Source organism: Python bivittatus, unplaced genomic scaffold (assembly GCF_059951505.1).
Source record: "Python bivittatus isolate LINGU-HERP-01145 unplaced genomic scaffold, Pbiv_v1 ctg000850_np1212, whole genome shotgun sequence".
In the NCBI taxonomy this organism is placed as follows: Eukaryota; Metazoa; Chordata; class Lepidosauria; order Squamata; family Pythonidae; genus Python; species Python bivittatus.
Genome location: NW_028277112.1, coordinates 20969843 through 20996955, shown reverse-complemented (window position 1 = coordinate 20996955; position 27113 = coordinate 20969843). Strand labels below are relative to the sequence as shown.

The 27113-nt window shown below is 36.5% G+C and overlaps 1 protein-coding gene across 1 annotated transcript in view; it reads right to left on the bottom strand.

Annotated features, from left to right (window-relative positions):
- Positions 1–1472: 1472 nt before the first annotated feature.
- The window catches only part of CAMK4 (calcium/calmodulin dependent protein kinase IV), a 53097-nt gene continuing 27456 nt past the window's right edge, over positions 1473–27113 (bottom strand). The window contains exons 8-13 of the mRNA XM_088130191.1: positions 15845–15935; positions 14323–14397; positions 12767–12842; positions 6452–6578; positions 5358–5510; positions 1473–2479 (exon numbers count right to left, since the gene is read on the bottom strand). Of these exons, the coding sequence (XP_087986317.1) occupies positions 2285–2479; positions 5358–5510; positions 6452–6578; positions 12767–12842; positions 14323–14397; positions 15845–15935 (717 nt within the window). The 3' untranslated portion in view covers positions 1473–2284. The remainder of the gene's footprint in view (positions 2480–5357; positions 5511–6451; positions 6579–12766; positions 12843–14322; positions 14398–15844; positions 15936–27113) is intronic.

Genomic DNA, 27113 nt, shown 5'->3' with positions numbered 1-27113 from the left:
CCTGCGAAGGTCATAAATGTGAGGATTGGTCATGAAGTTACTTCTTCATCACTGTCATAACTGTGAACAATTGCTAAACAAGGTCTACCTGTATCGTACGTTTCATAAAATACTAACTTTCTGGAAGGATCATAGTGGAAAAGGTGCAGCATAATCTTATAAAAACAAATGAATCACCACTTATACCCTGTGTTTCCACAATTGCTAGTACTAAAATACACACACCCACACCCACAGAGATACATTCACATAGCAAAACCAATAAAAACAAACTTGTTTCTGAAAGCAATAACCTGATTTCCACACTATCTAGACCATCAATGCAAGTCATGGTGAAAACTACGAAAGTAATTCTTGATTCATTTCAATGGGGCATGCAGCAGTTAACTGCACTCAGAAGCTGTGATCTTATGTTTTGAACATCTACACAGATTTCCATAGGCCTAGGGAATTTGTATACATCATAGAACACACATGCAAGAGAAGATTATTTAAATTCAGAGTATACACTTTCACAAGAAAAAAAAAGTGTGTGTGTATGTATGAAGTGCTTTGGATATTGCTGGAGGTTTATTATTATTGTTATTACTTTGCTGTCTAAATCATTTACTCCAGGCAAGAGATGTAGTTCCTAATACAGATATAAACCCACCTCTTTTTTAAGTCCCAAGAATAAGAACTTGGAATGTATTGACTTCTTGTGCTTGGTGCAATTACCCCTTGTGCAAAACAAATATTACTTATAGTTTCATGTTCTTATTCATGCATTCAGAATAACATTATATATTTTAGAATATCAGATAGAATATTTACTGCAGAAACTTACTTATATGCTATTTTGTAGTAAACCATGATTATAAAGTACCTAGCCTCACATGAATAATATTCCTTTACTCTTCATTTTAACATAACAGAACCTTAAACGAATGCATACTCTTGCTTTTGCACATGCTGTCAGTGAACTATTAATTGTAGTTTCTCTGCTGGACAATGCTGCTGAGAGCACAAATCAGGACAGAAATAATTATTGAACATATTCTGTTAATGTGCATGTACTAAAAAGCAAATGAGGCTGTAATTATATACCTAATTAGTCTCTGGGAGGCTGAAATTCTAAAACTATACTCAGTTATCACAGAATATACACTACTGAACTCTTTGGGGCTTATTTCTGAGTAGAAACATATAGAATTGTGCTGTTAAGGTAACTGTCACCTCTTTCTTTGTATAATTTTTGTATACATTCATTAAGGGATTCAGATGTTATAATCAGAATTATAAACAAAAATTTGCTGTTAAAAAGGCCATTCTGATTATTGTTCAGCTCACATAAGCTATATTTGGCAAAGATTGTATATTGACAAGGGGCCCCACCCACCCATCCCCACAATGCAGACGGTTCCTGTATCACCTACTGCACAAATATTTCTACAATATGCTTTCCTACAGGACACCAGTTCTTGCAGTGCAATTCTATAATTCCAGATCGATACTCCCAATTTTCTATAAAGAAGCTCACAATTTCATAGTTATGACTAGTTCTAACTATTTTCTTCACCATCTTTTCTCCACCTCCTTATGTTGTCTGCAGCTCTTACTGGAATATGGTTCTGCCAAGGGAATATTTAATACTGAAATGACAGATAAATCAAAATACTATATAGAAATGGTTACCAACAGAGGTACGGCATTCTTAACATCAGCATCAGGATCGTTTAGCCATCCCAATGCATATTGCAATTTTTCAAAGGGATATACAGAATGTTTTTGCTTATACATCTCTACGTTTTCCATCATAAACAGTTTTTAAGAAATCACTGATAAATGAAACTCTTTCGTAAGCTTTTTAAAAAACACTTAGTGGATCCTTGTTCCTATCAGTCTACTGGGTGATTACAAATTTGAAAGGAAGCATATTAGAAAAATGTCATGCTTGCTAAAGAATGCCTTTCTTGTGTAAGCAATAACCATCCTGCATTTTATATATTATCTTATAAACATTCTTCATTATATATTTGTGTTGCTCATAAGGTGTGCACATACTTCCTACTCTTCATTTCACCTGTTGGGATTGTTGTATTGTAAACATCACTTTATCCATGGCATGCCAATAAAAGACTTTACTGTTTTTTCAGAAGCAATCACATGCATTAAAGTTCAGGTCACCAGCTACAGTTGGACTTTACAACTGAAAGCGAAGCCATCCATAATTCATTCTTGTTGAATGGTAATTTGGCTGGTGCATGAAATGGGAGATTTTTGCTGAAAGAAGACATTGCAAGATCTACAGCTCTCCTCCTTCAAATCCTTGTTCCTGAATGTCCATTTCCTGAGTTATGTGGCTTACTGTTGTATCTTTTTCTTCTGTATCATCTCCTGGGCTTACAAGCTGGCTTTCGCTAAGCTTATTGCTGTCGTGGGTGCTATGGCAGCTTGCACTTCCAAGACGAGTTGATGCAACAACAGCTTTCACTGCAGCCTGATTTTTTTAAGACAAGAAGAGAAATCATCTTTTTGACATGTATGGTACAGCTTGGTTGAACTGAATGTAAGGTAGTTCATTCACATATTATATATGATAAAATTTATGATTTAGCCTTAGTGAAGCTAAATCATAGATTTTCTCATACATAATATGTGAATGAACTCTAGGTTTACATTGTAAGAAAATTATGCCCAAACTATATAAATTGATATGGTTTAACAAAACAATGAATTTTATTCACATTTGCTGTACTTATATATAGAAGAATTTTGTATTGCTGTTCTTTAAAAGTCTTTACAAAATGCATATACAAGACACAAAAATGTATATATAAGAAAATGGTACATGCAGAAATGAACATGCACATTTGAGGAAAGTCATATAAAATGCATGTACTAGGAGAAATGCATGCATTTTCTTGCAAATCGTCTCCACTTAGCAAACTGATATACACCAGGCTAAAATATACATATAGCCAGAAAAATGAGAAATTTAGCAAACCAAAACAGTTTTGCCTATCTCTACAATCAGTACAATGCATGCCTAATTTTGCAGTGACACAGTAACAAAGTAATCCTGATGGGATAAGGCAGACTTCTCCATCCTTGTGTCCTCCTTGATATGTTAGGACTCCCATCTCCCAGAATCCCAAAAGAGTTATGCCATTTAGGGGTTGAGTCTCAACCTATCTACAGAGCATCAGGATAGAGAAATAAGTGACAATCTGCTTCTAACTCAGAACTTTTACAGTCTACTGTAATCAGGATAGAAGGTTGGAGGGCAGTTCTTGCTGTCTCCCCACTTTTTTGTATTCTCTCTTATTGTGGTCAACAGGAATAAATTAAATTATGCAGAACGGGTAATTTAGGACCTTTAGGGCAGCTTGCAAACTGATACTGTATGGCCTTCTTTGACAACTCTATAACATGACACATTGTATTTTCAAACCTATCCTCACCATTGTAAAAACCTTCCCCCCTCAAGCCTTAATTTTATTTTTCTTTGTGCATTTACTGAGATCATAAAAAGGGTCCTTTGGTCTTACAAAATCTGCCTATAATGAAACATAGCAGCTGGCTCTTGAGGCAGCAACTGTGTGCATCTTTGTGATTTCTGTGTGTGTGTGTGTGTGTGTGTGTGTGTGTGTGTGAGAGAGAGAGAGAGAGAGAGAGAGAGAGAGAGAGAGAAAACATATTTGTACAAATCTATAATTCTGTTGAGCAGAGAATTTCTGTATTCCACTATATATTGCAATGAAATGATTTCATAGAACTACAGAATGGAAAGATTGGAAGGGACTTTGGAAATCATCTAGTGCACCCCTCTGGCTAGGTCAGGAATCCATTAATATAGCATCCCTGACAGAAAGCACCCAGGCTCTATTTAAACACCTGCAGTGTAGAAAAGTCCACCTCCTCCCAAAGAAGTCATTAGGAACTTTTTTTCTGATGTCCAGTTGGATGGGGATCCTTCTAATTTAAGACCATTCATCCTTGAACAGTCTTCTGGAACAACTTTGAACAAATCAGCCCCATTTTTAATGTGACCGCTCTTCAGGTACTTAAAACTATCATGTTTCCTTGCAGTCTCCTCCAGACTAAACATACCCAGCACCTTTAACCGTTCCTTGTAAATTTTTCCTTCCAAGTCCCTTGATTGTTCTCTTCTGGATATGCTCCTCTTTATCAAATGCCTTTCCTAAAATGTGGCACTTAAAACTGGATCTAATGTTTCAGGTATAGTCTGACCAGTGTAGAATACAAAGGAATGATGTCTTCTGTTCTGACACTATACTGACACTATAAATGCTGCATCAAAATTGTGCTCAGGCACTCCAAAATATATATCAGAAAGTATTGACTGTTCCTTAATTTTCTAGAAGACAGCAAGATGACAGACAAAACTCTAGAGATGTTTCTGGAAAAATGACTGCATTTTTAAAAGATCTGTTGTCAAATACTGAACACATCTGCATTACACAGTTAACCATAACATATTTGGCTAACCAGCAGATGCATTAATGCAAATGCTCTGTGCGTGTCCACAGACTCTCCTGCAAATGACTGGAGCAGTTTACAAACTATCCATCTGTGACTGGTTTACAGTTAAGTCTGTCATCTGAACACAGGATGATACTTCCAGCCATTTTAAAAAATCAACATAAACTATCACAAACCATGAATATACTCTGTGATTTATGATAGCTATAAGCATTATATGGCATGAATTTAGACACTGTACTTAATTATAAACCAGGATTGTAAACACTTATGCTTCAGTCAACTACATGAAGTCAATGAATATATGCAAGCTATTAGCTATGGCACATTTGATATTTAACCATGAATAAATGTCATGTGTACATGCTGGTGGCAGCTATACTGATTCTACAGGGCTTGCATTTATTTTCAGTTTGGTTAAACAATTAATTGGATTCAGCATTACATTTGGTCAATTGGAGTACCTCTTGAGCAGAGCAAAATGCTCTTCTGATGAAAATAGATGTATGTGTATCAAATATTCCCCTCTCTTTTTAATACCTTCCCCCATCATTCTGCAATATTTCCTAAATTTGTAGAACAGGTTTTCTGCGAAAGGGACTTTCACAGGAGTTCAGAATCAATAAAGATTGCCTCAATATCCATTCTAATAGCAGAAATGTCCTAATAGCTCAGAAGCCTTCTGCAGACAGAGCCTTTCATCCACACATGGTTAATGGTGGATTCATCCCAATGTAGTTGGGCATTTTAAATTTCTGGAATATACATAGGCCTGCAGTCAATATAATGGCATTTTTACAAAAATAAAAACATTCAGTGGTAGCAAATTTTTAAAAAAAAACTATTTAAAACCTTTTTTCCCAGATATATACCTTCAGTTTACGCCGAGCATTGAATTCTTGGAGTTTCTTTTGAGCTGTATCCATATGAACAAAATTGGCTGCCTTTCCTGTGACCCAAGGATGCTGTAAAGCTTGGAAAGTGGTAAGGCGTTTCTTTGGGTCAAGTACAATTAGCTTCCTAACCTGCATAATATGAAAAATACAAAGTAACAAAAATCATTCAATTCCTTGAGTAATTGTTTTATTCTTCCCATAGGCCCTAATCCAAGGACTGGTGTATTCAGCAGATCTTATGTGCCAATATCTTTCTGACAAATGATTGAACTGTTAGCTGTAGCTGCAATAAACTGGCAAAGCTGAAGCAGAATTTTAACTTTGCAGCTTCTTTGCCCACCACAGCTAAAAGGGATGGAATGATGGATCAAAAGATTATTATGTTATTTTAAAAATCTCAAAGTTGTCAGTGTTGAAAAACTGAAACCATATATAAGATCCTTTTTCCCACTGCAGATATTATACATGTACCCTTTATATTTCTGCATTCATTACTGTTGCTAATTTATAGCCCATAATAGTGGAATGGCATTTTGCAATACAGATTTTCAAGATACCAAAACTATCAGTGCATGCTCTGAAATTCAAGCATGATGGAGAAATCAGGACAGAGATGTTTGATCCTTTGTCCTCTTTCAAGGCTTCTTTTAAAATCCTACCCAGGGCAAGCAATGAAAGGGAAATTAAGTAGACCATAATACCTATTTGGCCACCTGTCCATCTTTCCCTCATTAATCAATGGCAGAAAAAATGGTGGGAAAATACAGGAGAGTTCCAAGTGAAAGAAAATGTCACATGATCCCTTCCGCATAATATTCTGTAATTTCTATGGTGAATAAAAGCCTTATTGGGAAGCCAAGGGGTACAGAAGAATTTTTTTACCCTCAGTTACTTACTAGAATGGTTACAAACTTTGCCTAGTTGAGGAGTGGCTGGGCCTCCTCCCCTTACCACATAGAAGGTGTTGTTTATGATGTAAATCTTTTATGTTCAATTACAGTAATATTAAAAAGAATTGAAAGGCAGGTGACTTCACCACTCAAAAACTGTCACCAATTTACTGAACATACCAAATCCTTGGCATTCAGAGATACATCATCCCACCAGGGAGAAACAAAATCATATTCACAGTTCAGAATCCTCTTGAACATGTATTGATCTCCTCTTTCATCGTAGAATGGTTCAAAGCCACAAAGTCTACAGGCAAATGAGAAATACATTTATAAATTTGGTGAGATATCATGATATAGATCAGCCTCAACTTCTTTGCTACAAAACTGTATTTATGCCCAGAAAATGAGTATGCAAGTATTGAAGTACTGGGCATTATCTTGGAGATTAAAAATAATAAATTTTAACACAGAAATGTTGTAAATATCTTCAGTATGAACAGTTAATTTTCCATGAGCTCCACAGTAGGGTACATATGTTAAAAAATCTCACACTGGGCCTTAGATGGAACTGAAGTAGTGTTATATATATTCTTGTCCTGACTGATACTTCCAAAAATGTATGGTTATAAAAGCATACATTTACATGAAAAATAGAATGCAGTAATACTTTCATAAACAACTACTGAAGATCTTGATTTACTAAGAGGAAAGATTTATTAGAAAATACAGGGAGATCTATGGAGTAGTACACAATGCAGCTGAACACAAATTGGTTTTATTTGCAGACAACATTCTTTTGTTTATTTCTAAACCTCACACTACTATTCCAGTGTTGATGCAAAGGATAGATGCCTTTAGAAAAATAGCAGGATACTCTATTAACTGGTCCAAATCAGAATTGATGCCAATAGGTGAAAATTTGGTTACCCATTCATTTAAGGAATATCAATTCCGTATTTGTATTGAAACTATTAAATATTTAGATGTGTGTATACCAAAGGATATAACTCAGTTAGCAACATGTAATATAAATAAAATATATAGAGAGGTTTCTTCAGATATTGATAGATGGGAGTCATTAAATCTCACCGTTTGGGGAAAGGTGAATGCTCTAAAAATGAACATTATTCCCAGATTAATTAATATTCTGAGAGGAATTCCAGTTTTTATATCTGGAAAATGTTTTCAGAAAATAAATTCTTTGCTTAGAAAATTTCTATGGGGTTCTTCAAATCCGAGAATATCTTTACAGAAAATGCAATTAGCAATTAATGAGGGAGGATTTGGTCTTCTGGAGCTATATTATCCTGCTTACCTATTGTCAAGAATTAAATACTAGAAGCCAACAAATGGTGTTAATTTTCCAATTTGGGCAATTTTGGAATATACATATAAAACACCTTTGATTGGATGGACAGTATTAGGATTGAAATATACTAAAACTCTAATATCTCTGGAAACAATTTTGTCAGTTAGAAAGCTATGGAACACAATGTTTAATAAAAAAAAAAGATTTGACCCTTTTTTCCATGTCAAATTGACTATGGGGAAACCCAACGTTCAAAATTGGGAAAAAGATGGTAATATAGAAAAATTGGATGGAAGTGGGGATATTGACTTTGGACCAACTGATAGATGAAGTGATGAATTTTTAACATACTCTGTGTTAAAAGATAAATATTATCTATCAGTGATATTTACCAGTGGCAATATTTACAATTACAACATTTGTAAACAACATTGTTTGAACCAGCAGCATTTTCAGCTTCTGAGACACCTGAGATATTAGAAGAACTTGTTAAATCCTTTAAAACTAAAAACCTACTATTAGTTTGTACAGTTATTTGTTATCAATAGATCAATTTGATATGCAGATGTTAAGGGATGAGTGGAATAAAGAATTAGAGGTTTCTATATTGCCTAGGCAATGGGAGTGTCTTAACTTCTATAGCAAGAGTTTCAATAGACACTTCTATAGCAAGAGTGTCAATGGACCTTAGATAGTCATATAAACAATACAATAAAAAAATATTTAGAATTTATTGGACTCCACTGCGTCTATATAGACAAGGATTGTCAAAAATAGCATTTTGTTGGAGATGTAATAAGGATAATGCCTCTTTAAAGGCATTTTTATAATATCCTATACTTATTAAGTTTGGGGAGAAAATAGTGGATTATATAAATATGATTATCCGACAAAAGCTAAAATTTTAAAAGGATAATATTCTTTTGAACTATATACTTAGTACATGGAATTTGACATCTGGATAACGTAAATGGATTCTCTATGCCCTTACTATGGCCAAAAGATTGATATGGCAGCATTGGAAAGATAAATATATGACTCCATTTATTCAATGGATTGAAGACCTGATTGCACTTGCCACTTGTGAGCGGATTGCCTGCAGATGAAGACTTTGTATGGACAAATATAATGAACCATAGGACTCATTTATACAAAATACAGTAGGTTAAAAAACAACAACATGATAGTCATATAAATCTATTAGAAATATATATGTACTTGAATAATATTTGTATTAGATACGTATATATAGAATTGTAATTGTTTATTTTTATAATTACATATTAACACTTTTTTCTTTGTTGTATTTTTTTCACTTTTTTGTTAAACCACTTTTATGTATATTTTTCTTCTTTTTGTTATCAAAAATTAACAAAAAATTAAAAAAAAAATACTAAGAGGAAAGATTTTGTGGAAATAAGTGGAAATAGCAGTCAGATAGAGAAAAGTGACTATATAACGCTAAAGTTCATGATTTTAAGAAAACCAGTGAAGTTGAACATGGACTTCAAGAAAGTAGATGTTATTAATGACTCCACAGCAGGAAAACTAATGGGGAAAGGAACTCAATATGGGCAGATTTCCTAAAAATGGAGACACTAGGAATATAATTGCAACTATTTCCATTGAGAAAAAATATGGAAGGCAGCAGAAACACCCAATGTTGCTAAATGGGATGAAAGTCTGAAAACAAAAAAAGGTCATGTAGAGATAGGAACAGGGAAAGATAATCGAGAAATAGTATACAGAGAAAGCCTGGATGATGTCAGGAAAGCTAATGTTAAAACTGAACTGAGATGGTGAAGGGTTCTAAAAAAACCAAAATGAGCTGCTTCTGACACGTTTAAAGTAAAAAGGAGAAAACATAATCAGTTTATCAGCTGCCCAACAGCTAATGAAGAAAAGCAGAACTGCTCAACTTCTATTTTTGCTCAGTCTTCTTTAGCCAAGGAGTGATCACCAGGCAATTGCAGAGCAAGATGAAGGAGCATGAATGGATTTGTCAAGAATAACACTTGCCCTAGTCACTTTATTTCATTTTTATTGGGTTATTTTCTTAGTAGAATGTGGGAATGTTGTAGACATAATATATCTTGATTTCAGCAAAGCATTTGACAAAGTTTCCCATGACATGTAGGTTGAATGGCATTATTATTAAGTAGGTAGATAGCTAGTTCAAAAATTATACTCAAAGAGGGCTCAATAATGATTCTTCAGCAAACTGGATGGAAGTATTGAGTAGGGTGCAGTCAGAGCCCTGTATTGTTCAACATTTCTTTTAATCACTTGGATGAAGAAATGGAAAGAATGCTTATTAAATATGCACATGACACAAAACTGAGTGGGATAGGTAATACCTTAAAAGACAGAAGTAAACTTCAAAACAATGTTTTGAAAAATGAGCTGAAAATAACAGAATGCAATTTAACAAGAATTTAATTTGGTCTTTGTCCATAAATTTATAAATAAATAACAATAATTAATGCAAGTTCTTCATCTAGGAAAGCAATCACATACCCAGGAATGGTAGATACTTGGCTTTATATTAATATTTATGAAAAATATCTTGGAATAGTAAATTATTATAATTATTTTAAGAGGAATTTAGATAAAAAATACCTAAGTTTAGGATGTCAGCCCAAAATTTTCTGCTCAGCAAGGAGCAGCCTATCAGTATGCTGATGATGCCCAATTATACATCTCTGCCCCTGGCAAATTAAGCGATGTCGTATCCTGGTGCCTGGAGGCTGTGAGGGTCTGGATGGGGAACAACAGGCTTCAACTGAACCCTGGCAAGACTGAGTGGCTGTGGGCTCTGGGACCTTCTGGTGCTAGAGTTATGCCATCTTTGGTACTGAGTGGGATTGCACTGCCCCAGACAGACCTTGTGCTCAATCTGGGGGTCCTCCTGGACTCACGACTCCTTGTAGAAGAACAGGTGGCAGTTGTGGCTAGGAGGGTCTTTGCACAGCTTTGTGTTGTGCAGCAGTTGTGCCCATTCCTAGATCAGGGGGACCTAATCACTGTCACTCATGCCCTGGTCACTTCCCATTTGGATTTCTATAAAGCACTCTATATGGGGCTGCCCTTGAGGAGTATCCGGAAGCTTCAACTGGTGCAAAATGCAGTGGCACAGGCAGTTGTCTGCGCCCCTTGGGTGGTACATGTTACACCTCTACTTCACAAGCTGCACTGGCTGCCAGTTTGCTTCTGGGTCCAATTCAAGGTGCTGGTTTTGACTTTTGAAGCCCTTCATGGCATGGGGTGGGGTTACCTGAGGGACCACCTCTCCCCGATTACATTTATCTGTCCCATCAGATCTGGCAGAGTAGGCATGCTGCGGATCCCATCTGCTAGAGAATTACATTTGCCGGGTCCCAGGAGGTGGGCCTTCTCTGCTGTGGTGCCCGCCTTGTGGAATCTTCTCCCCTCGGAAGTGCAATTAGCTCCATCCCTCTTAAGATTCCGTAAGTCCCTCAAGACCTGGCTATGTGATCAGGCCTGGGGTTCCCAGGGGACTGGGAAGATTTTACGATGGCTCCCTTATTAATTTTGTCCCCTCCTGTTTTGTGTATTTTTACTGTTTTTTATATGTAGCTGTTTTATTTATTTATTTTTTTCATTGTTGTACGCCACCCAGAGTCACCTTGTGTGGGATGGGCGGCTATATATCATGAATGAATGAATGAATGAATGAATGAATGAATGAATGAATGAATGAATGAATGAATGAATGAATTTCATAAATAGGTAAAACACATTAATAGTTATGCCACATATTTGCTGGTTTCCTGTAATTTAGAGCTAAACTTATTTTAAGTGGCAGTTCTTATTCTTGCACTTCTCAGAACCTGTTGTTACTTCCTCTTTCTTTTCTCTGCCATATACATACAGTACATACATACATACATATGACATAGAAAAAGGTATATATATAAATATATTAATTAAGCTGGAAGGGGTGTGTGTGTGTGTGTGTGTGTGTGTTCATTCATTCATTCTAGCTTAATTAATTTATGTAAATTAAAATCCCACTTCTTCAAATTTAAAAAGGAAATACTTTCCAGGATAGATTAAAAACAATAAAATTAACAATCAAAACAATGAAATATATTGAGCAGAATGGCATATATAAGCTAGGGGAAGTTAGAAATAAAAGACAAAACAAATAAACAAAAAGATAAAAATAAATAAATAAAGACAACTGGAAAAAAAATACAAAACAAAACATTAGGCTTTGGGCCAGGAAAATTTTCCAGAAAAAAAGGAAAAATATTTCAACTCAGAACTGTCATTCTCAAAAAGGTCTTTTTCTTGCTCAGTAATCTGCTGCATGCTGATGGATGTAGGTCTTGAAGAAGAGCTTGAGGAGACCCTCCTGCATGGGAAGGCTCATGAGAAAGAAGGCTGACTCCTAGGATGCCCATATCACAAGATGCTTACTTATAGCATTCCTCTGCACACACCAGAATTGTTCTAAAAACTTACTCTACATCTCCTCTGCTCAACTGAGCCAAGGAGGATGGCCCTCTTCCCCTCAGTTCATCCCAAAAAAGACAACCAATGGTCATTTTTAAAGGAAGAAGCAAGGTATAGAAGAAGCAAGGAAATTTTTAGAAAGAGAAACATTGGGGAGTGTGTCCTTTATGTTTTCAAAGCTTGGCTGTGGGATAATTTCATATCAACATTACGTAACAATGACTCTGCACTCAGCCCACATTCTCCATCTTGGGGCTGTTTTCACATTGTTTCACACTGTTACACTCCAGGTAAACATCCATCTAATTTGAATTTTCCTGTCTCTTTCCTAGATCCATTTTGGGGAAGTGGGGGGGGGGGGTAACATCTTTATGAAAAGTTCTTAAGAAGCAGATGTGGTGTATCCTGGACTGCAACCTAGATTTAAATCTGAACTCATTTACAACTCTCAGTTTAAGGAAAATAATTGTCTCAGATGAGACTACAAGCTACCATAAAGGAAAACAATGCCCCAAGACTTTTAATATTTTCAAATCTGATTTTTGTTCTTGAATAATTGCTGGACCTTCGTTCTTTAAATCATTACAAACAGAACAAAGCAAATTATTGATTTAGTTCTTGTTGACACAGTTAATAAACACTGATTATTCAAAAATAAATTATGAAATAATCACTTGTTTTATAGTTATGTCATCTTAACTTACAGGATATAGGTGATTATTCCTATGGACCACATGTCTACTTCTGAGCCATAAGCACACCCTCGCAGAATTTCTGGTGCTGCAGATGATAAAAACCTTGTCAGTAAAACAAAAGTTAAATGTGGAAATAAACAATAATGAAGGAGAATAGCCATCAACATGTTTGGTCTTAACTCATGAAGAAAAAAAGCTTAATTTTACAAATTGAACATGACAAAAATTACAAATGTAATTAAGTAAAGTAGAACTTAAGAATGCAAGAGTGTGCATACTTCTGTACTGAAATGTAAGTAATCTTTAGGACTAGTTAAATGCTCTCAAATGTGCTTGGCAACTAAGCTGCAAGAAAAACATTTTGCAGTGATACTTTGACACAACAGTTCTAAAATTAAAACAACAAAGACTAATCATAAGTTACTATGGGAGATACTTTTGAGGATGCTGACCAATTTGATTATGATTAAGATGGGCATAATTTTCTATTTAATGACCTATTTCTGATCTTCACATGGGATTTCCCAGTATATTCAAAATATATTTGCTCAAGAGATTCTTTTTTTTTCCTCAAGAAACTTGCTCAAACTTTTAACCGTATCTTTTTTGCATTATGGTTTTATAATGAATACTGCAATTATTTGGATATTACAGGGAAAAAAACAGGCTTCATTCAGAGGGCATATTTTTCCCTTCAAATTAATCAGTGGGTGCTCCTTGTACACAGCTTTTCAAGTTACTTGGACTTTTTCACAGATTCCTGAAGATTCCAGCTGTGTATCAGAGGCTGTTTGTGGAGATGGTACACTCCACTTGTTTTTCACCCTCCACCAAGCAACTTCTGAGACATTTTAAAAGGAAATGTATGTCCTAGAGAAAGAGGGGTGGGTAGAATCTGTCTCAACATGATAAACTTCTGTCCTACGAGAAGATGGTGATTCTAAGCCTGCAGTCCGCCTGAGAGAATGTATGTATTTTAGGAATGTCTGGGTTTTGCCAGATAGCCAGGAAGCTATATTAGCCTCATATGTTATTTACATGAATATATGAATGTTATATAAATGATGTAAATTTATGCAAAATACATAAAATGTGAATTATATCATGCAAATGGAATAAAGTACATCAATTTTCCAGATTGCTTTGTCCATTGTTAAGGGTGAATCTGATCTAAAATGTTGAATGTTGCATCTTAAGTGCACTAAATTGGAATCTGTGAAATTGAGGTTTTACTGTATTACAAAATGTTATGTTTAACCAAAGAACTGAATACTTCCATCTGGGATGGTCTTCTATTTAAGCAAGCATGAGCTTTGGGACAGTTATTCTCTCTCTTTTCATGTAAGGTTATAGTTAGTATATTGCTTGAGCTGACAAATGATACTTTGAACAAGTGAGTATAATATAGCCCAAGATATTTTAATGTGAACTGGGGTTTTTTGTTTTTGTTTTTTTGCCATTTTGGATCTCAGTATGATAGTTGCTAAACTTAGGAATTTTAGAGAGTTGAAACAACAGAATACAAACAAAAAGAGATCTAATATAAGGTAAATACAGAAACATACCACAATATCCTGGTGTTCCACAGACTGTTTTCATGGTAACATGATCTGCAACTATCTTGGAAAGTCCAAAATCAGCTGTTATGCAGAAATCAGAAAATTATATTTCTTATGAAATAATTGTTGAATTAGATGGAGCAAATCAATGTTCTAAATCAGGGTTGTTGTTTTTAATCTGCTTTCAATCGTGACCAATTCTACAGAGACTGCCTGGATGAGTCCCTGCAGTTTTCCTGGCAAGGTTTTTTCGGCAGTGGTTTGCCCTTCTTCCTAGGGCGGAGCCCAGTTGGCGGTTGCAGCAAATCGAGTCTCTTCTGTTGTGTTGCGTCCAGCAACTGGCAATTGATTCCCGTTTTCCCGTGCAAGGCACCGCCAGCATTTTTCCTCCCACCGGGGTGAGAGTGCCTATTTATCTACTTGCCTATGCTTTCGAGCTGCTAGGTGGGCAGGAACTGAGGGCGCAAGATGGGAGCTCACTCCACCACGTGGAGCTTGGGCTCAAACCGCCGAAGTGTCAACCATTTCTGGCCGGCAACTTCCAGCATCATTAAGCCGCTGTGCCACCACGTCCCCTTCTAAATCAGGTAGGAAGCCTATATAGATGGAAAAGGCTTCGAACATCAGATGACCTTCAGCTTAATGTGGCAGAATAATAAAAACTGGTTGTATACTTGTCCTTTTTCTTCCCAATTGCATGTCTTTTAAACACACAAGCATAATATTTGAATAACGTTCCGGTGTCTATCTGTAAAATAGCATGCGCTGAAATGCAGGGGGAAAAGGGCATATGAAGCACAAAAATGTTATTGTACAAAAGAACATAAATCTAGAGGGGATGAGAATAATTATTTTCTAAATAGCCAGGAATCATTGATGCATGCAGAAGTCCCTGAACCACACTTTTGCTATGCTCAGTGCTCTGGAATGCTGTCCGCATAATGGGAACAGAATGAAAATATGAGAGAAGGAATTAACATATTTTTCAGTGCTGAAATGAATGGGGCAGATACTATAGGAAAACTTTCCCCTTGTTAAATGCAATAAACCTACAGCTGAAGGGTGCTTTAAAGTTTTATTGATCTGTGATCACAGGGTGTTCTCTTAAAGACAAAATTGTCATACAAACAAGCTCCCTTATCAAGCTGCTTACGTACATCATCTTCCCGCACCTAATTAGGAACAAACAATGGTTGATTTAGGCTAAGAGCAGCTTTGTCCTTCATCATGCATAGTTATTTCTAACTTGCTTCTTTCTCTGGGAATTGTATAAGACTGCAATATGAACAAAGAGAGCTTGTTTCTAACTCATGTATTGCCTGTGCTCTTTATCACTTATTCCCTTTCCTTCTACCAATTTGCTTTGTGCAACTTATCTGCTATTGCAATGGCATCTAGCTTATTTTATTGTGCCCCCTAAATATTGCTTTGGTTATGTCTGCTAATGTTTGCTGATTTCAGGATCCCATAGTACCCTATGGCATCAAGTTGCTAAAGCTGCCACTAGAAGATATCAATTATCAATTACCTATTTTTAATGGTGCATCAGGAGCTGGTGTTGCATACAATAAATTTTCTGGTTTCAAGTCTCGGTGAACAATTCCATTGGCATGTAAATACTAGAAGGAATAAGCAGTGTTACTTCATACAATTAATACATTTTCATAATACTGTGTATTGTTATGTACATGGTTTTGATTTCTGGAGAAAAGTGGAATATACATCTAATTAATAAATAAAATGTAGACCACAATTTCATGCACTGAGAATACCAAAAAAAAAAAAAAAAAGTTGTGATCTCAAAAACAACTTGTATACTCAGCTGGAAAATGAAAATAAAAGAGGAAAGATTGTTTTGAGAATATTTAAAAAAATAAAATTCTATCCCAAACTGTAACATTAATTTATTTGTATTTTTGTGCATTACAGTTAAAGATATCAAAAACAAAATTATCAAACCAACATCAACCAATTATTAAAGAGCAGATTATTCAGAGTAATTTCAAAGTGGTGTTATATACACTTATATTCCCTTAGTATTGGTTCATATATGCAATCTGAGTGGACTCAACATTCTGCTAAAAGTAACCTTCTAAACCAGTTACAAATTACAACTATAATTTTGGTGTAGGCATTTGTCTTTTCCACTTTATTATAGGTAGTCCATGAGTTAAGAACATCCAGTTTAAGGACAACCCATAGTTAAGAACAGAGCCTACTGTAGCAAAATTCAAGTTAAATACACAGTGATTCGAGTTAAATACACAGTGGTTTGAGTTTGTTACACAAAACTATTTATACAGTATTATACAATAATACTATTCTGGTTTACATACAAATTTGACAAGGATAGACCTTGGGAATGGAACTCATTCTTAAACTGGGGACTATCTGTATTTCTAGTTTGAGATTGAGATTAATGTTGTTATAATATATTGCAAAATTAAAATTAAAATTAAAATATTACTATAGATAAGAAACCAAAATACAATGGTTGGATTTGGACATCAGAATGAATTATGGCAGTGGTTCTCAAACTTTGCAGTAACAGTGACCCTTTGAAATGATAAATGAAATACTATAACTCTCCCTAAAATTATTTGATCAGGATTAGTAGTACTCAAAACGTCTGAGTTCAACTTAGATCCTAATGTTTTTTAAAATTGGGATCTCCAAGTTGCTTGCCAACCCCTTGTGGGGGTCCCAAGTCACAATTTGAGAACTGCTGAAGCATGATGACTTATTGCGATCAGAATAAGCCATATTGAGACTTACACTTTTGTGCTTCCTACTCTTGCCTATAACCCAATGATTTTACTTCAATTTTTGATTACACCAAGTTAATAATTTCATCTAAACCCAAGAAACTATGATTAGTCTTAAATAGGTTTACATCTTACAGGTTTTTTAGGGCCAAATTATAGGAGGTTTTTACGCCATTTTTATATATGTTTTTAACTATTTATAGATTTTGTCTATGTCTGGAGAGTCCTTTGTTTTTTATTATTATTGTGAGCCGCCCAGAGTCACCCACTGGGGGAGATGGGCAGCATAAAAATTTGAAAAATAAAATAAATATAAATAAATAAATATTTAATTAGTCATGCACTTGGTTTATGTCAACATTAAGGTGCACTACACTTTGGATACTCAGTATGATTTTATGGAAGGGAAAGCTTTCATGCTGTTCCTTAAAGCTATAATAAGAGGGTAAGAATACAGTAGGAAGAGAATGGGAGACCAAGGATTGGTCATGGGACTCTTTATCCAATTGTGATAAACCATGGTTTGTTTTGAAATCTACACGTGGCCATAACTGTTTACATAAAAATACACTTGGATTGTGTTACTTCATAACTATTATTAACTTATAACCATTGCTTACTCAGGCATATAAAAGTGGTAGTTTTCAGTTTAATGGCTTCAAGGACTAATATCACAATGATAATGATGTACTTCTAAGAAGAAAGAAAAAGTAGTCTTCATAAAGGATGAGTCTAACAATCATTAATAGCCACAGTGGTTTATAGTGCATGAGTATTCAGGATGCTACTGCAAATAAATGCTGCTTGTGGCCTTCCCATGGAGCCTGAGAAGACAGTGGATTAAACTCAGCGGGTTTCGATACCATCGACCATAGTATCCTTTTGGGCCAACTTAGGGAGTTGGGCATGGGCAGCACAGTTTTGTGCTGGTTCACTTCCTTCCTCCAGGGTCAGTACCAATCAGTGTTGATTGGGAGTGAGAGGTCCAGCCCACAGCCCCTCTGTTGTGGGGTATGCTCCTGTTTAACATCTACATGAAACCACTGGGTGAGATCATCCGCCACCCTGGGATGAGGTATCATCAGGATGCAGATGATACGCAATTATACATCACCATCCTGGGTGATTTGAGTGATGCTGTGACCACCCTTTCACGGTGCCCGGAGGCTGTGGGGGTCTGGATGGGGAACAACAGGTTTCAACTGAACCCTGGTAAGATGGAGTGGCTGTGGATTGGAGGCCCCTCTGTATCTGGGGGTTTATCATCTTTGGTTCTCAATGGGGTTGCACTGCCCCAGACAGACCCAGTGTGTAATCTGGGGGTCCTCCTGGACTCATGACTCCTGCTCAAGGAGCAGGCGGCAGTCGTGGCCATGATAGCCTTTGTGCAACCTCGTGTTGTGCGTCAGTTACACCCCTTCCTGGAACAGGAGTCCTTCTGATCTGTCACTCATGCCCTGGTCATCTCTCATTTAGATTATTGCAATGTGCTCTACATGGAGCTACCCTTGAAGAGTATCCAAAAGCTATAGCTAGTTCAAAATGTGGCCGCGCAGGTAATCATGGGTGCTCCAAGGAGGGCACATGTAACATCTTTGCTGTGGGAGCTGCATTGGGTTCCGGTTTGTTTCCAGGTCCAATTCAAGGTGTTGGTTATCACCTTTAAAGCCCTACATGGCATGGGTCCATGCTACCTGAGGGACAGTCTTACCCCCATTACATCAACCCATCCCACCTGGTCTGGCAGAGAAGGTATGTTATGAATCCCGTCAGCGAGAGAATGTTGACTGGCAGGTCCTAGGAGGAGAGCCTTCTCTGCCATTGCCCCCGCCCTATGGAATACTCTCCCCCCAGAGGTGAGGCAGGCCCCGACCCTCCCAGTTTTTCAGAGGGAATTGAAGACTTGGCTGTGCCAACTTGCCTGGGGCGAGGAAAGATACAATCGACCCTGGGGATGGCTGGCACCTTGACAATGCGCCCTGAGTTTATTAACATCTAATTAACATCTGCCCCTTGGATGTATTATAAAGGAAGTGTGTTTTGAACATATTGTAATTATTTAATTAATATTTACTTATTTTAATCAATATTTATTCTATTTTTACTGTAAACCATCCAGAGTCACCTCACAGTGAGATGGGCGGTGACAAATTTGAAATATAAATAAATAAATAAAAATAAATATAGTCAAAAATGTGGATTGAATAAAGTGAGTGGCCAATACAAACGAAGTACTCATATTGAATGAATGAGGATCAATTCACAAAAGAAATACATGAAGCAAGAGTTAATCAGACAATGGGAATGAGAAGACCAAGAATTTGTGGCTGGATAGGGCTGTTGAGATTCTCAAAAAGAGAGAGATGAGAAGTTTAAATAAACAGAAAACAAAGTACAAATTAGGATATGGAAATGGAGGAACTAAGGATGTTTGTAAGACAAAAAAAGTAGGGAGAGGGATAGTGAATGGTAATGCTGTAAACTAGATTTAGTTAGATTTTCTTTCCTCTTACTTCTTGCCATTAATTGCTTAGCTCACTAATCATTCTTCCCTTTGCTTTGCTAATGTTGCTTACCCCTTGACAGATAGATAGATAGATAGATAGATAGATAGATAGATAGATAGATAGATAGATAGATAGATAGATAGATAGATAGATAGAACAATGCTTTTTAAATCATACAATACAGTATTTTCATAGAACATTGATCAGTCTAGAACAATCCTGATTTCTCTAGAGGAACATGAAATTGGGTGCATAATGAATTCTTTATCCATATTTAACAAGACACTGGCTGGGTTCACAAATTACGTCAAGCCATAATGTGGTCTGTTTACAGTTGTGTGAAGCCAGCCCATTGTAGTTAATTCATCAAAACATGACTAAGTAAATCATGGCTTGGTGTGATATGTTGAATCAATCTTTTGGTTTTAAAGCAGGGTGCTATACAATTGGAAATTGCCTGCCTGTAATCCCAGGTTTCTGCTGCAGAAGAACATTTGCAACGAAGTCTCCTGTGCTACTGCGGAGCTAGAAATTAATAGGCTGTGCTGCCCAGGGGCAATAACAGGATGTGATTGTCCAGGTATAGAGTTAATCACCCAGATACAGAGCTAATCAGGGAGTGGGGCAAATACCACATGTGGAGGGGATGTGTAAGTAGTTCTATGGTCACAGCTTCCACAACAATAAATGGTTACATCAGAATTATATACAGTGGTACCTCGGGATACGAACGCCTCTACTAACGAACATTTCGGGTTACGACCAGCTTCGGCAGGAAAATTTTACCTCGGGTTATGAACTTGCCTCTACTTACGAACCGGATCCGCGGCCATTTTCCCTGCTGTCACGCAGTCACGGCTTCCTGTGGGCGAGGTCGCGGTAGCAAGGAGATGTTCGGTGAGGCTTGTGGTGTGTTTTGCGGTGTTTTGTGAAGGTTTTTGGTGTGCATGTTAGCATGGCTCCAAAGAAAATGCAGAGCAGGCTTGGCGGGAGTCAGGCTCTGAAGAGGAAATTGCCTCAGGTTGCGACCAAATTCGGGCGGAGGGCGGAACGGATTAACCGGATTTACATTGAACCCTATGGGGAAATTCGCCTCGGGTTGTGACCAAATCCGGAGGGCGGAACGGATTAACCAGATTTACATTGAACCCTATGGGAAACTTTACCTCGACTTGAGACCAACTCGAGTTGCAACCAGAGTCACGGAACGGATTAAGTTCGTATCCCGAGGTACCACTGTATCTGCTTGACATCAAGAGGTCTACTTTAACTTTTGAGTTGAAACAATTGAGTGCAACATCTCTGAAGGATGGGTTTGAGTCCAGGTTTAGGTATGCATAATTGGACTAAAAGATGATGACTTCTCTGCCTTCCCTCCCCAAAAGAACATCTTCAACCACCTCAGTATGCTGCACAACGTATCAGTAAGGTATCACGATGTAAAACAATTTCTGAAAATTAGGCAGGAATTATCTTAGTCTGTGGAGCTCTGTGCAGAGAATGCCTCACTCTAATTTTTATATACCGTATATGATATTTTTAAAAAAATGAGGAATAGAAAACCTCCATGTGAAAGATTAAAACAGTCAAAATTTCCCTGAGAAAGGATTTGACTTAAATGTATTACTTGGAATTAATCAGCACTGATTATCTTGGTTACATAATAGTATTTATGATTAAAATGTAAATAATCTGCTTTTATGAAGAAAAAATGCAAAATATTTCATGGAAGAAGCACTTCTATTAGCAAATGCTCTATGATTTCTGAATGAACAAATGGAAGGAAATAGTCAAATGCTACCAAATTGAACAGCATTATTAAATTCCTTCTTTATTAATGTAAAATACTACAAGGTTAGTAGCTAAGATTTGCACTTGAAATAGAGAAAATGCTAGTTTTCTGAACATGGATTTTATTTGGACACGGGATCAGGCCAGATGATATGAAAATCAAGTTACTTCATTTTAAAATGCTTAAGGTATTTATACATCTATTGTCTAATAAAGTTCATGAAGACATTATTATGAACAATAATAAACAATTGACATCCATGATTTATATTGGAGACATTGCATGAGGGTTGTGTATTTGGAGGAACTTGCACAGGCACATTTTTTTCTAGCACTATTAACTGTTTTTAACCAAACACCTTGGTCAGTTTATAATCTGTTTGACATCTGTCATTTGTCTGTGAAGCTGAAAGAGCTTGAAAGTTCATATCAAGTAGTATTTGCTTATCCTAGCTATTTATTTGTTTGTTTAATACAGCCACCCTCTTGACAAATGAGTCAGGGTAGCATACAATTCAAACAAGTTTAACCCAGTAAGAATGAGCAATCACAAAATATAATAAAGCATTAAAACAAATTATGTTGGAGTGATTCAACAATCAAAACAATCAATCTGGCTCAGTTCATAAATCTTCCTGACCCAGCACTTGGGGGAAATACCAGGTGTTCAAAGTGTTGTGAAAGGCAGTCAGGGTTAGGGCCATCTGGATCTCAGGGGGAATACCATTCCCTAGAAGGACCACTTCCTGGGTCCCAGCAGATGACATTGCTTAAGAGACAGGACCTGGTGCATGCCCCCCCACCCCACTGGATCTTATCAGATGGGCAGAAATAAGTGGATACAGGCAGTAAAGAGCCAGCTCTGTGCCAGAAGGTTTTCAAGGTGATAAGCAACATCTTCAATTACATCTTCAAGTGCAGCTTGTGAAGTAGGGATGTTTTACAAGTGGACCAAGATGCGTCCATTACTAGCTGCACTGCTACAGTTCTGAACTTGACCTTTGCCTGACTACAATAATGCCTCTGGCATTCTGTATCTAGGAAGACCTCCTAATCCTGCCAAGCTGCTTTGTTTTGCTTAAGTGTTAATCACGGTGTTTGTTTTCTGCTTCAGCTCACTCCTTTTGTGACTGTGATTCAATTGCATCTCTTTGTCCAATAAATCACCTTTGGACTCTATGCTATTTTAAGTAAGAAAGAGAAGTTTTACTTCTCATGAATACATGAACTGTTTTCATCTCCAGCTGCACATCCAGTACTTTAAATCTTGTTTTCTTTAATATCTCTAATCTTTATTAGGTGAAGCTCGGTTTACTCTGCTGCAAGTGTCTCAGTCTGAAATTCACACAGGGAAGGTGAATACCAAAGAACAGTCTAAGCTACAACCAGCCAAAAATTCAATAATCCAGGGAATCCAGAGGGACAGATTAGAAGAATTCAGTGAGGAGAAAAGCTGAGCAACTGGGATGTAGAAGAACAATATATTGGGTGAGAGCAGACATATAGTGCATTGTTTGCCCTCAACTGAAAGGTTTTCTACTCAAGTCTCCAGTATTTCCACATCACGCCACCTGCCATTATTCAAGGGTTAGTTAGTCTGTCCTCAGCTTCTAAATCTTCAGCTGCTTGTATTCTCAGGAGACCAAAAGAATTTTCAACCTCTAGATCAGATAAGCTCCATGATTTCTACTGCTGTTGACAAAATTGTTCTCCCTTCCCTCCCAGGGAACTTCCCTGTAGTTCTTCCCTGACAATTGAGTTAACAAGTTTTGGGGAAACTGCTTCATTCTCTGATGAGGACTCTTCTAGAGTTCCTTCAATTGCCTCTGACAGGATTCAGTTAAATCCTGGAGGACTATGTTTCCAAGCCTCCCTCACAGAGGGGTAAAGTCTTTCCCATTTTAGAATGCTATTCCTTTGGTGACTTTGTGCAACTTTCTTTTCTCACCAAGCTTCTTCCTCATTCTTCACTTTCCTTCTTTCCACTAGTTGCTTGTCTCTTTTTCTGCCCTTTTCTGCCCTCTTGTCTTTTCCCTTTCCTCCCTTTGTTGTTCTTTCTTTTTTCTCTTTGTAACTCACTTCTGTTCCATTCTCTGTCTTCTCTGTCTCTTACCTCCTTCGCTTATCTTTGGCCTTGTGCTTCTCCTTTGCTCTTCTTGGGTCCACACTGCCTCTGTTCCAGGAGTTGCCTCACTGTTCTCTTTCCAATTAATGTTGAGTCCTGACAGGCTGACAAGAGTGTATTGCCCACTTGTGATATCAATTTTTCTGCACTGCCAATTTAACCAGATATCTATTTTGGTTGGGGTAACCAAGAATAGAGCTGAAATTCCCAAGTTTCAAAGTAGAAGAAAAAAGAAGTGGGATGGCCAAAATGAGTTGTGCCTTCCTGAAAATAAGTGGGAATGTGACAGCCCACCCACTTCAAGCACTACTTCTATTCATACAGTCTCTTTTCTTCTTATGTCTCTTTCCATTCTTGCCTTTATCACAGCTAGTTTTGTCTGTATTTTTTCCAGCCTGGTTTCTTTTCCCACTATTGAAAATTTTCCTCTTTTGCTCTCATTCTAATCTACAGCATAACACTGTTCTTGACTTTGAACCTTTTCTTCTACTATCCAGCGCTCCCACACCATGGCTTTCTCTTATCTATAGCTACAACCTCTATTTTTTGCCACTGAAATGCATCTGAGTTTCTTCTGGTACAAATGGATTCCTTTCCTGAATCATATCTGATGTGCCCAAAGAAAATTACTATTTGTCACTTCTTGAGCTCCACAGATACAAAGCCTTCCTTTTTCTCTTTATTTCATAGGACACTATTTTAGATAATGCTTTCTATGATTTACTTCACCTTTCCTTTTAATATTTTCTGGTACATCATTATGGTTTCAGGTTCGGTTCTTAATGATGAGAAATATAATCATTTCTATTACTTGCTGCTGTTTCTGTACTTTACACTTTTTCAACAATGTGAAGCAGCATAACAGTACTTGTAATAAATAATCTGGTTTTAACAGTCTATTGGAATCAACAAGCAGAATTTACATGATTTTCCAATAAAGTTACTCTAATAACATAGATATAATTATCAGTTTTACCACAGACTCTTTTAGCCACCCAAGGTTGCTGAGAATCAGGCGGCATACAAGCCTAGTAAATTATTATTATTTTGTTCACAAGGTAAGGTTTAAAAATTCATCAGTTCATAAAGCATCTTTTCAACAATCTGTTTTATAATGCATCAAATATGTGAATCAAATGAAATTTAGTTTTTAAATAAAATTTAAAACTGGATGGATTTCTTTTGCTACACTGAAGAACATGTATTTACTTAAAATATTTATATCCCACTCTTCCTCCATATGGTTATCAAAGCAGTATATTCTAAAACAGTATTTATTTATTGTCTTTATATCCAACTTTTTCTCTGATAGGCTTACATAGGAGCTTCCTTTAATTTTAACCCTGTGATCTCAGTCTTGTGTGTGGGTTAGGCAAATAAAATAACTGACCCAAAGTCACCCAATGAACTCCATTATAAAACAGAGACTTAAATCGGAGTCACCCTACCCGGAGACCAATACTTTTATCATTGTCTCATTTTTAGAATAAACAAGCAGTTGCAAACACCAAAAGATGGAACAATGAAAATGTCAAGGAGGGCTCATAATACAAACATTGTTTTAATATTCTTTGTAAATGCTAGCAGTGAAGGAGTACTACTTTTCCAATAATTCAAGTCTGTCTCTATTCAAATATTTATTTAGTTATTATATTTTAAAATGGCATTCCATTAACAAAAGCATGATTTTGAATCTGCAGAAAGGCAGATCTGAATCAGAAGGGCTACATTAGGGAATCATTAAGAACATAATGAATTAAAGTAAGTGCAGCCTAGGGGCAGAATCTAGTCTTTGGAGAACCAAATGGCTTAAAGGAAAAATGATATTTTAATGCTGATGTCTTATTTTAATGGATAAGAATGTTAGTAAAATAGCAAACTGAGTATTGCTAATTGTGAGAACTGAATTCATAGTAAATCATGTTAGGTGTTGACCATACAGTATACAGTATGTAGAGAAAATATGCCCATGGTTGAAATCACACTGATTAAAAGTAGTTGGCTTTTTCAAATCTGAATTACTTCTGATTTTATCATTTCAAGAATAAATAAAAGCAGTCTAATTACCTTGTAATCTCATATACAGAACAGAGACACACATACATCCCACTGCAACAGAGAATTTAGCAACAGCACGAGAGATTATCAAAGTAATGTTTAAAATAGATTTTGATTTCAAAACAATCTGACCTCATCTTGAATGGTAAATAAAGATAAAGTACAGAGTGTATAAAAAAGTACAGGACAAAATACAGCACATTGGCTTTGTAAGCAGGATTAAAGAAATAGTGCCTGAGAAAATTAAGAAGTTACAATCAGACAGCCAATGCAAAAATAGGATGAGGTTTAAAACATAAAAGTGTACATTGGACATGGAATTTTGCTAGATCCATGAAACTTCCTTCTTGCAGCCTCTTCCATTTACTGTATTTCCTCTCTGTTGCTGAATTCAAAATTATGGCTAGAAGCTGTTCCCTTCAAATGTACTTACTCTGTTTCACTTCTCTAGTGAATATATTCTAGTATTTGTGAAACTCTTGGTCTGGGAATCATTTCTCATGACAAAATATCCAGGACTATCCATGTAAAATTAACATGAATGCAGTCTTACATGGACTGCTACACAATTGCCAGTCTCATTTGTCATTGATTTCCTGCACAGAAACAAATGAGAAGACAAGACTGTGTTTGGGATTTAAAATAATCATAGGCCAACAGTCCTGGCAACTAATATGACAGGACTGAATGTCTTTTTTTCTAGAAAGTCAGCCATACTTTAAACTTAAAGTCTTAGATTATGTGCTTCTAAACAAGTAATACATTACATATTTTGGTCTAATACAGACAGCATTAGTGGAAAAAGATATAATAGATTTGAAGGTAGTTTTTCGTGTTTCCCATTATCCTTAATATCTGTAATATACTAATTTTCCCTCCACAGTATTGAAAAGTACCACATAGTAGGTCAAACTATTTGTTCTTCTATCCCAATATTTTCTTTTTTAACGGAAAATGGTTCTTCTGGATTGCTTCTATTTTCCAGGACCTGATCTTTTAAGTAAAGAAGCCAGAATTGAAATTCCAATAGAAGAGAATATATATAGCTCAGGGTTGAACTGTGGAGTCCTTGGTGCTCCCTGAGCTTAGTTGTTTGCTTGCAGACATTTCATTACCCAACTAGGTAACACCATCAATGCAAATGAAGGTGGAGTTTTCTCCCTGTTTATATACAGTAGCTTGCCCTGCCAGTTTTGGTAGGGGTATGGTTTACCTCCTTGGTAGTTCCTTGATTAGGGTATTGTTTTCTGCCTGTTTGTCTAGCATAAATCCCTTCTTATCTGGGTGTTGGCTGCTGGAGAGGTTGTGTTCTGGTCTTTTTGTTTCCTTCTTAGTTTTTTTTAATTGTCTCTTTTGAATGGTGTGTAAATGTGGTTTATCTCTATGTGTCTATTGATAGTTGATTTGATAGTTGATGCCAAGCTAATGAAATTAGCTTGATAGTAGATGCCAAGCTAATGAAATTCAATACCAGCAATTCAACCATATATTTTAGTATAATGTGTCAGTTTTGATAATATCAAATCCCAAGTAGAATGGAGCTGTTAGATT